This window comes from Chiloscyllium plagiosum, chromosome 20 (assembly GCF_004010195.1).
Source record: "Chiloscyllium plagiosum isolate BGI_BamShark_2017 chromosome 20, ASM401019v2, whole genome shotgun sequence".
In the NCBI taxonomy this organism is placed as follows: domain Eukaryota; kingdom Metazoa; phylum Chordata; class Chondrichthyes; order Orectolobiformes; family Hemiscylliidae; genus Chiloscyllium; species Chiloscyllium plagiosum.
In genome coordinates, this window is record NC_057729.1 from 49546985 (window position 1) to 49558724 (window position 11740).

General features: G+C 38.9%; 1 protein-coding gene across 1 annotated transcript in view; it reads left to right on the forward strand.

Moving 5' to 3' along the window:
• Positions 1-10418, forward strand: part of pigu (phosphatidylinositol glycan anchor biosynthesis, class U) — a 29567-nt gene extending 19149 nt beyond the window's left edge. The window contains exons 8-12 of the mRNA XM_043710760.1: positions 2514-2668; positions 4366-4509; positions 6292-6416; positions 8209-8351; positions 9482-10418. Of these exons, the coding sequence (XP_043566695.1) occupies positions 2514-2668; positions 4366-4509; positions 6292-6416; positions 8209-8351; positions 9482-9595 (681 nt within the window). The 3' untranslated portion in view covers positions 9596-10418. The remainder of the gene's footprint in view (positions 1-2513; positions 2669-4365; positions 4510-6291; positions 6417-8208; positions 8352-9481) is intronic.
• Positions 10419-11740: the final 1322 nt, after the last annotated feature.

The following is an 11740-nucleotide window of genomic DNA, read 5'->3' on the forward strand; positions in this document are numbered from 1 at the left end:
TAAGGATAGCTGGTCATGTTGTTTCGTGGCTAGTTGATGTTCATGTATGCGGATTGTTAGCTGCCTTCCTGTCTTCAACCGGAAGCGGCAGGGACAGACTACTATAAACACCGGAGGAAACATCAAAGAAGCGCTTCGGAGGAGGCTCCCAAGCACTGATGATGTCGCCTAGCCAGGGGACGAAACGTTTGCAACAAAAACTTCCAGCTCGGCGGACAGAACCACAACAAACCTTAAAGTAATGTCATGTAAGTCTGGAATGTTAATGTTTTATAATTGCTGTAGTATTTTACAGAAATATATAGTTTAAATACTCATTGTAAAAGCACTAGAGGTGTAGTCCTAAACTTATACAGACCTTGAAGGTTTTTAGTTTGATCTAAGTTGGCTAATCTCCACAAAGACAGTGATGAATGTGTAAGAGAAAAATAACACTTGCATGTGTATTTATATATGAGAGAAAGCTTTGAGATAGAAATACATAGGAAATTGAATGTTATCCAAACATTTGGGATCAATTATGTCAGCTGTCTGCTTGCTCCTGTTTCTGAGCAAGGGTGAAACAGCCAGAATTCTAGATTACACCTGAGATTCTGTGACTGCGGCTGGCACATATGCATGTTTGGGCACTGGCTGATACCTGCATTGAACTGGGTAGGTGTAATATTTGACCACCCATTCCCATAGTGAAACAACTTGCTGAGATCTGTTGATATCATAAATACTCCTATATAAGCAATGACTGCTTTGGGAATTAGCCTGTATCTTGGTCTAAAGAATCCAGACATCATTGTTTCAGGTGAAATGACTGATTGGGCTGGAATTTATGTCGAGCACATAAATTACCTGTATAATCTGAGGACTGACAGCCAGCGTAATTGTAAAAATAAAAAAGACTTGTGTTTTTCACAACTATAAGTCATCTCACAGCATTTTACAGCCAATTAAATATTTTTACATGTGTAATCCACCGTTGTGATGTCAGAAGCACAGCAATTAGTTTGCGTTTACCAACTCCAATAAACAGTAATGTGATAGTAACCAAATGATGTTCATTGAGAGATTAAAAAATGACCACGGATATTTGTTCCCTGCTATTTTTGTGGTTATGCAGTGGAATCTTTTGCATCCATTTGAAAAGGTAAGCAGGACCTCTGTTTAATATATCATCGAAAAGACAGCATCTCTGACAGTGTAGTGCTCCTTTTGTATTGCATCAAAGTGTCAGCCTTCATTTTTGTCCCCAAGCCTGAAGTGGGACTTGAATCTAAGTGTTTTGTGAATCAGAGGTAAGCGTACACACAGGCAATTTCTTTTTGGTTTCAACTATCACCTTAATCTGTTCAGAATCAAACTACAATGGTTGCTAGATATCTGAGATAAAAACAGAAGATGTTGGGAAGACCCAACAGGTCTGGTAGCGTTTGTCAAAAGAGAAATATCTAATGTTGCAGGTTGATGGCCTGTTCTGATGAAAGGCCATTAACTTGAAACATTAATTGTTCTGAAATGGTTACTGTCCCAAAATGATAGTTCTGATCTGTTGGCTGTCTTTGTTAGCTTTGAAGTACTTATGATTATCAATTCCGAACTAAGAGATTGTTCCCACATAGCATATTCCAAAAGTTTTTTTTCTGAAACAACCAAACCTTAACTGTCCTCTTTTACAAAGGCAGTACTGCACTTTGCTGTAATTGTGAACCAGAATCATTCAAAGCAATAGACATATTGTTAACTTATTGAAGAATAGAATAGACTGGCTTCTACAGGGAACACAATGCTCAGCATTGGTGGTGGATAGTGAACTAAAACCTCTCTATGCAGGCTGAAAGTGGAATGTTTGCCTTGGGAGAAGTGCGAGTTCACAACTCAACCTGTTTTGCCTTCAAGGCTGAAGCACAATTTGTAAAAGGGAACGATTGTTAATGGGCAAATAGACTGACTACAGTTGCTGCCAGTTATTTGACATTACCTCTTATAAGTAAATTGTCTGGTGGGTAATATCTCCAAAGCTTCCTCTGCATTGAAATAAATGTTTGACTGTAGAGATCAAGAGACGTTTTAATTACAGACCTCTCTGGGAGTAGAGGAATGAATACTTTACATTAAAAGCATAGATGACATAGCAATACTGCCTTGATGCTACAATGGATTGAGCTGTTGGTGGGAAAAATCACAGGGCAATTAGGGATGGGCAATAAATGCCACCCAATAGTCCTGTGTTGAGAACTTAATGCAACTGTCATATTGGTGTCCTGTAAGTTATTGCAGATAGTAATATTTTCTAGTAGATAAGATATATGTCTGGGCAGCTAAAGGGAACACTATATCTCACTACTATAGTGGAACTGAGGAATGGAGCAACTGCTCAGTATTCAGAAACCATTTTGCCAACCTGAAGATTAGCAGCATTGTTTTGATCATTAACTGGTGAGAAAGTAAGGGTAAATAAGGAACAATTTGACATTCAATAAGAATGTATGTAATACATTTTTTATTTAATCTCGCCACAGAAACACTATGTGTTGGTGAACCTACACAGCACTACTTTCTTGCTACATTTGCTCAAGTATGCAGTCATGTTTTTGGGTTGCCTGATGGTCATCATATGCTTATCGTTTTTTTTGCTGAATTCGTGGAGTTTCATTCCCTCTACCTATGGCTTCATGTGAGTTGTCAATCAAAAGCATCTTTAAACAATGTTTTCTCTGTGTTTTATGTTAATGACTTGCTGTGCCATGTTGAGGACTTGCTTACAGAGAAGAGTATTATGGTAGGATAAGTGCCTGCTAACAATGAAAGGGAAATGGAGCAGAATTAAATCATCAGTAAATGCTTTTAAGAACCAACAACATTTTCCTAGTTTCCATGCACTTTTACAGTTTGGTAAGCTTTGCAAAGATATTTGAAATTATGTGGAACTTGATTAAACCAGATTGCCAACTCAGAAAATTCCCCCTCTAGTTACTTTCACTTACATGGCAATACTGCATATATAAACATGAACAATGCAGGCTATTCTAGCAAATATTTTTCCATCAAAGCCAAGATTGGCCGATGTGCCATTATTTAAAGGCTGTAAGCAAAAGCTGGGAACTGTAGGCAGGTGACTGGTGGTTAACTTGTTGGAGGGATTCTGAGGAGCAGGATTTACATGCATTTGGAAAGACAAAGACTGATTAGGGATAGTCAGCCTGGCTTTGTGTGTAGGGTGTTATGTCTCACTACCTTGATTGAGGTTTTTTGAAGAGATGACAAAGAAAGTTTCCTTCATTGATCAGTGCATTGAGTATATGAGTTGGGAAGTCATGTTGTGGCTGTACAGGACATTGATTAGGCCACTTTTGGAATACTGCAGACGATTCTGGCCGTCCTTCTATAGGAAGGATGTTGTTAAACTTGAGAGTGTGCAGAAAAGATGTTGCAGAGTCTGGGGGTTTGAATTACAAGGAGAGGCTGAATAGGCTGGGGCTATTTTCCCTGGAGTGCCATAGGCTGAGGTGGTTTATAAAATCATGAGGACAATGAGAGGCATGGATAGGATAAATAGCCAATGTCTTTTTTTCTAGGGTGGGACACTCCAAAAAGCGGCATAGGTTTAGGGTGAGATTGGAAAGATTTAAAAAGGACCTGAAAGGTAAATTTTTCACGCAGAGGATGGTGCGTGTATGGAAGAGCGGAACGGTGGAAGCTAGTACAACTACAACATTTAAAAGACAGATAGATGGTATATGAATAGGAAGGAATTAGAGGGATGTGAGCCAAATGGTGGCAAGTGGGACTTGGTCAGGTTGGGATGTCTGGTCAGCACAGATGAATTAGACTGAAGGATCTGCTTCCATGCTGTATGACTCTATAATTGCCAAAGTTAAATTTGATTAATGAAGTAAATTTAGTACCTGTATAAAAAGCTAACTGTAAGCATGAAATTATGGGTTGCATTAAAAATGCATCTGGTTCACTAATGTCCTCTAGAGGAAGGAAATTTACCACCCTGATCTTGCTGAACCACAGCAATATGGTTGACTCTTGCTCTTTGAAATAGCCTAGAAAAAATCCTTCTCCTCCATTAAGAATGTGGGATCTTTCATGCTCCACTTGAATGAGCTGCAGACCTTATTCTGTCTGAAAGGCACCACCTGCTGACCTTTAGGATTGCATTAACATTAGTGTAGATTAACTAGTTTAAACACAGTTTGATATCTAATTGTTGACTCTGCTGAGCAACCTAGTTAATAAACTGATATTAAAAGAGCAACTGCGTGAAATTAAGATGAAAGATTCCTAAATGTGTAGTGAACAGTATGGGTTTTATGAAAAACTTAAAACCTATTGTTTTTGGCTAAATCCTTTATTTTCTTTTAGTCTTTCTGTTCCAGATCTTACACCAAACATCGGTCTTTTCTGGTACTTCTTTGCTGAGATGTTTGAGCACTTCCGCTTGTTTTTTGTGTGTGTATTTCAAATCAACGTGTTCTTCTACACACTTCCTCTGTCAGTGAAATTAAGGTGAGACTTTTTAAAATTGACTTTTTCAATATGTACTTCTGTCTTTTAACTACTTCTTTCGCTAGGTTTTGCAACCACACTGCACTTCCAACCTCGCAAGGGGGGTGAGATAAATTGAATACTTTCAAGACTGAAATAGATAGATTCTTAACTTGTGAGAGTGACTGTGGTTTATGGGAATGGTTAGGTTCAAGGATCAGTGATGATCTTATTGAATGGCAGAGTAGGTTAGTGGATCTGAATGGACTACTCCTGCTCTTAATTCATACGATCATGTGATATCTCAGTCAAGAAGCCATTATTAAGTTCATCTAAGAGCATGACTGTTGTCAAGCTACTTAGTGAACCAGGAGTTTCTACTGATTCAGTTCTCTCCTTGCCCAATAGCCTCTCTCACACTTGCTCTTTGGTTACTACATTTGGCTAGCAGATGCAGACAGCCAGTACTCCACCACAATTATTTGCCACTTCCAAACCTTGAAAGAAAGGTATGTGTTCAAGTTTGACAAACACAGGACATCTCAAAGAGCCATGAAGCTAGTTAAGTGCGTTTGACATGTACTTTGATCTCTGGGGTGTGACTTAAACCAGCAGCCTTCCAACTGAGAGTTGTGAACCCTAGACCTTCCTTGCCTGGTAACTTACCTTCTCAGTCGTAAAGAGTTAATGATTCCAGTCGTATTGGATTTCTCCCCACTCATGCTGCCAAACTTGCTGAGCGTCTCTAACACTTTGTTTACTTCAGATTTCCAACATTTATTTATTGAGTATACTGTGCTGTGTGACTGACACACCTTAATTTAAGACTCTGGAGGTTCTGCTGGGGCAATATGAACAGCTAGAGGCTATATTAAAAAGCTGAACCAAAAAGGTAATCTTCTCCAGACTATTAACTGAGCCATGAGCAAATTGGAATAGGGTCAACAAGATTAAAGAAGGAAACACGTGGCTGAAAGTTTGGTGTGGAGGAAACTGGTTCAAATTCATGAGACATTGCACCAGTACTGGAGAAGGAGGGAGCTGTTCTAATGGAGCAGGTTTTACCTGAAATATGCTGGGACCAGAATCCTGCTGGATCAAGTCCTGGCTATGGATAGGGCTTTAAACTAAATAATGGGGCAGTTGGGTTCAGTTGCATGCAAAATTATGAAAAAGCTGAAGGTGGATAGTGCTCAGCTGATGTTATTATAGTTTCCAGAACATGTGATAGGACAGAGTTTGGGAAAGGACAGGAATCTAACTTCAGGCACAGAAGATGAAAGAACAACTATGAGAAAGGGCCAATCATATCAGGACTGAGGGTGTGTACTTAAATGCACACAGTATATGAAACAAGGGAAATGAGCTTGTAGCGCATATAGTAATTGGCCGATACAATGTTGTGGGAATCACAGAGACGTGGCTGAAAGGGAATCAGGGCTGGGAACTAAATATCTGAAGATTTCATATTGTAAGGACAGTAAATGGTTCTGCTGAAGACCTGTTCCTAAGCACTTCTGTTCTCATTTGTTTCTTCTGTTGGTGAAAGGACCACTTAATATGCAAAGCTGAGAGCAGCATGCTAAAATCTTGATGATTTAAGCATGCTTTGGTATACAACACTAAATTTTAATAATAGCTCAATTACATATCAGGTTTGTGAAGCATGGTATTAGCTATTGAGAAGTTAGTTTTGTGCTGACTCTGCAGTGTGTATGTTGGAAGCTTGCCTATTTGTTGGCCTGCAATCTTCCTTTTTAATAACTTGTTTGTGATTCATATACGACTCTATTCCATTTGCAGAGATCATCCCATGTTTTTCATGTTCGTTCAGCTTGCAATCATTGCAATTTTTAAGTCGTACCCTACAGTAGGAGATGTAGCGCTATACATGGCTTTCCTACCCATGTGGAATCACCTTTACAGATGTAAGTATACAAATGGATGCATTTGTATACATATTATTGACCTCCTTTCTGCTACTGAAGCTGCAGTCCCTTGACTGGGAAATATTTGCTGGAACAACTCAGGTCCCTCGTGCATCAGACCATCATTTGAGTCAATAGTTAATAGATGGGCTGTTTGACTTTAGAAGATGTCAGTGTGGTGTCTGAGTCACTTATCAGCTTATATCCACAGAATTGCACCTGCTAACAGAGGTTAATAATGGCAATGTGTAAACCTTGCCATCCATCATTTTTGGGATGCAGAGGTTATGTTTCTGGACTAGATATGGAATTAATAATACAAAAGGGACTGCTTCTGATCCCATCACAGTGGTGTGAACATTTCAGTCTTGGTTTTAAAAAAAGAGCTAACATCGTTAAAGACCTTGATTCTTTCTAAGATGCATAAATACACAAGAAGCAGCATATAAGAAGCAATTTCTTTAAGATTTGTGCTTGTACAAAATTCTTAAAGGAACATTACCATGCGCAAATGAAGTTGAAGCCCAATTGGTTTGCTAATGTCTGCTCAAAAAGAGTAAGCTGCTGTCCTTATCTGGTCTAGACTGTTTACCATGGGATTAGTCGCAATGTGGTTAACTGCCGTCTGAGGTGACCTCATGACTTACTCAATTGACCCACCAACTTGGTAACCAGGGGTGGGTATTCAATGTCAATTTGCCAACAATGCTCGTAAACCAAGAATGACACCAACAGAAGCATTGATGCTCTGGCTGAGATCAGTTAAATCATCACGAATTAGGAATCAAATCGCTTTATGAATAAAGTTGCATAGAGATGTACAGCACAGAAACAGACCCTTCGGTCGAACTCATCCGTGCCAACCAGATATCCTAACCTAATCTAGTCCCATTTTCCAGCACTTGGTCCATATCCCTCTAAACCCTTCCTATTCATATATCCATCCAGGTGCCTTTTAAATGTTGCAATTGTACCAGCCTCCACCACTTCCTCTGGCAGCTCATTCCATACAAGCACTGCCCTCTGTGTGAGAAAGTTGCCCCTTAGGTTTCTTTTATATCTTTCCCTTCACACCCTAAACCTATGCCGTCTAGTTCTGGACTCCCCCACTTCAGGGAAGAGACTTTGTCTATTTACCCTATCCATGCCCTTCATAATTTTATAAACCTTTATAAGGTCACCCCTCAGCCTCCGACGCTCCTGGGAAAACAGCACCAGCCTATTCAACCTCTCTCTATAACTCAAATCCTCCAACACTGACACCATCTTTGTAAATCTTTTCTGAACCTTTTCAAGTTTCGCAACATCTTTCCAATAGGAAGGAGACCAGAATTGCACGCAATATTCCAAAAGTGGCCTAACCAACGTACTGTACAGCCGCAACGTGACCTCCCAACTCCTGTACTCAATACTCTGACTGATAAAGAAAAGCATACCATGATTGAACATCATGTCTTGAATTTGGAACTTTCCAATTATCTACAACAACATATTATCTACTAAACTGCCAAGGGAAAATGCAGACTTGTGTTGATTCGTAAATGGGGCAAACTGCTCCTTCAGAGCTCCTACGGGCTTGACGTACACCTGCCGAATTCTTAAACTCAGCTGAGTCCATTCAAAGTTTGGCATAGTCTTTCATTTTCCATGCGTTTAACATAGGAAAATGTGGAATGAGAACGTTCCTGTCTGATTGTGTGTAGCCAGGTCAACATCATTCTATGTATGTCCTTGTTTTGGATGATAACTATAATAAACCAAAGTGACCAAATTAAATTTTTGTATTTTACAGTCCTTCGGAACATCTTTGTGGTGACTTGCATGCTGATATCTTCATCAGTGTTGTTCCCTGTTCTCTGGCACCTTTGGATTTATGCTGGAAGTGCAAATTCCAACTTTTACTATGCCATTACCTTGGCTTTTAATGTGGGACAGGTTAGTATAATAGTCAAACAGTACAATAGTCTGTCTCTGCTATGTGGATTAATGTTAAAGCAGAAGACCTGCCTGGGTGAATGGGGACACTAACTTGTAGGTACAGTCCCCATTAGTGAACTACCAGATGGAACTTAGAGGTTGAAAGAGAGGAAGTTATGCACACAACATCATTTTAGTTGCTGCTAATCTGCCTGTCTAATGCATAAAATGGGTCAAGAGGTGTCTGTGTAAAGTCACAGTGTACATCTAGGTTCTTGTTTTGCTTGAAAGTGATGTTGGAGGTATCAGTATAATATATTACTTATTTTTAAGATGTTACCAATTCTTGTCACAGACATAGTCATGATTTTGGTCTGCCTAACAAAGGCATTTTTCCCTGCCTCTCCAGGAATAAATAATTGAGTTGCAAATGAAATGTATATTAGTAGAGCTCGGGTTGTTTGGGTGGCTGACACAGCTTTTTAGAACCGTGTAATATGAAATGTACTATTCTGCTGTTTCAGTGAAACAGCCTCTCTTTAAGGCTACGGTGTGTAACAAAAAGAAAGAACTTGTATTTCTGCAACACCTTTCACAGACTTAAGGCATCTGAAAGTGCTTTACAGCCAATTAAGTATTTTTGAAGTCATGTAACTTGTAACAGCCACTTTGTACATAGTAAGATCCTCCACAGACTACTGCACTGTGATAATGGATAGATAATTAGTCTTAGTGATGTTGGCTGAAAGATCAATATTGTCAAGTACACCGCAAGTGAGAACTATTGTATCTGAGGAACACAAAGCTGTACTGTTTTGGATACAGCTGCATTTTAGAATAATGTACAGTATCAAGTACAATGCTTCTGAACTTTTAAAACAATGTGTTTCCCAAAGCTGACATGAGCAGTAAAGACATTTAATTTACTTACATTGTCAATGAAAAATGGTGACAGGCATTTATTGGAAAGATAATTCTGAATCGCTCACTAACCATCAAGGCAAGATTCAAATTGCAGAAGCCCTTACTCAGTATATGCATGGTATACCGTCCATTTCAGTTTGTTAACAAGACAATTTGTGTGATCTTTATTTAATGTTGGTCCGTACATGGCACAATGACTGAAACTGCCTGATATTCTTCCACAGATCCTGTTGGTTTCTGATTACTTCTATGCCTACATTCGGAGAGAGTATCATCTCATCGAGGGACTTAATTTGAAATCCAAGGATGGCAAAGAAGCCCACATTGTTCTTAAATAAGGGACCAATTAATGCCATGTATTAATATTAAAATCCCAACACACTCCCGTTTTATTTTGTAGAGAAGGTACTGTTGCTCAGGACATCAGTGTCCCTCATTGTGATACAGCTATGGATTGCAGGATTCAATCACTTAGAAGCATTTGTTTTTATGGTGCTTGAAGCACCAGGAGGACAAGAGTTTAAGTTCAAAGTACTGTCAACTAAAACAAAATTTTAAAAATATATTAAGTTTTTTTGGAAGTTAATTATTTTTTTCTTCTTTCGAAACAATAAGAGTCATATTGCTGTGGAGCTGTGCTAGCCTGGGAATTCAGATGCTCGTGACTTGATGTTCATGTTGAGATATGCTCCTGTTTTTTCCCTCTGCAGCCCTTAGCTGGGAATGAGTTACAAATGATGAAGGTTCCTGTGGAATGTTGGTTAACTACTGATGGGTCTGTCTTCCCAGTGTATTTAGTTTGACTTACCTTGCACTGATTCCCAAGTTTATTTCCACGGAGCTCAGCAGTACCTAGCTTAAGGCTGTGTTACACGATTGTTGGACTAGAGACCATCCTTTCTGATGGGTTCACATTGCACGTATCTCAACTCAGGATACTTGACCACACTTCTGAGAAGTGGAACTAGTCTTGTCAGAAATCTAAAATTGGGTGGGGTGAACTCTGTAATATATGGGCTAAAAATATAATTGTCAAGTCTAAATCAGCAACTGAATGTACAAACATCCTTTTCAATATAAACTTCTGTTATAACACTCTCTGCTTTATACCCCTTAAATGATTGTAAGATTCTGTTGATAAAGCTAATCAAAGCCTTTGGATTCTGAAATGTTCAGTTTACATTATTAACGTGCGTTATGGATTACTTTCCCCACTGCTGAGCATGTACCTCAAACTAGTAAGCAGTATGCTTTGGTCATGAGGACAACGTATTGACTGCTAGATATTGCACTTGCTCTCAAATTAAGTTTAAAGACGTGTAGTCGGTATTACGCATCGCATCACATTGAGACTGCTTATAAAGTGTATAGTAATGTCTATCTAAAAGCAGTAAAGAAAACGGGTGAGTAGAGCAATAGTGAGAAGATATTTAATTGAAGTGCTGTCACAGGACTGGAATCTAATGGGGTAAGTACACTGGTAAGGCTAGAAGTTTTGGAATTTTTATTTTTATAAATTTTAATTAGTATTTAAAGATAGACCAGATAAATTAATTTAGCATGAAATGTAACATTAATTTGATAATTTACAATCATTGTTCAATTCAAATCTACAAGATAAAATTAATTTCAAAAGAATCGTAGCATTAAATGGTTCTGTAACTTTTGGAAATTGAAATCTAAGACATAGGTATTAAGTAAAACGTATTTTGTTAACTATCCTGTAAAATGAAGTAGCATCAGGATAAGAAAACTAGCAGATAGAATAGAACAGCCTTTACGTCATATGCATGAAAATGGGTGCAGTGAAAAGTTTGGAATGTCGCCTCTCGGCACCATCTTAGGTATAGCATACCTAGGTACAGATACTTCAAATGTTTGTTACAAGATCGAAATAGTATAAAAAATAGATTAGCATAGGAATACAGTGTTTTAAAAGTCCAGAATGAGAATGAAAAGTGTCTTTAAAGTACTCTGGTTATAGTCCTTTTCCAACATGAGTCCATGCCCACCGAGTTTCAGAACACAAGGCCATGCGCTGGCCTCTGTCCAGGACTCGCCCTGCTCCATGCTCTGGGACTCGGCATGTGACTTGTCTTGTTTCCATGCTCCTGCATTCTCCAGGTTGGGTACTTTAAGAAGTTAAAAGTTGGGGAGGGGGGTGGAAAGAAAAACTGCAGCAAAGAGGGAAAATAAAATGAAGAAAAAGGAACTGGTGAGCAGAGCAGCTCCGACTGGAGCATCTTACTCTGCCGCCATCTTGTCCAACAGGTGAGTAACTGGCAAATCTTTATATATTTAAATATTTAATAGTCAAATAAGTAGAGGCATGGCAGGAAGGAGATTGGGAAAGCAAAAGGATTAGAGAAACAGGAGAAACAAACATCAATCCAGGAGTGGTACATTCCCTCTCTCGTGCCAGGGTCAAGAATACTTGAGTATCTGTGAAGCACACGGGTGATATTTTAAGAAAAGGATTTTCT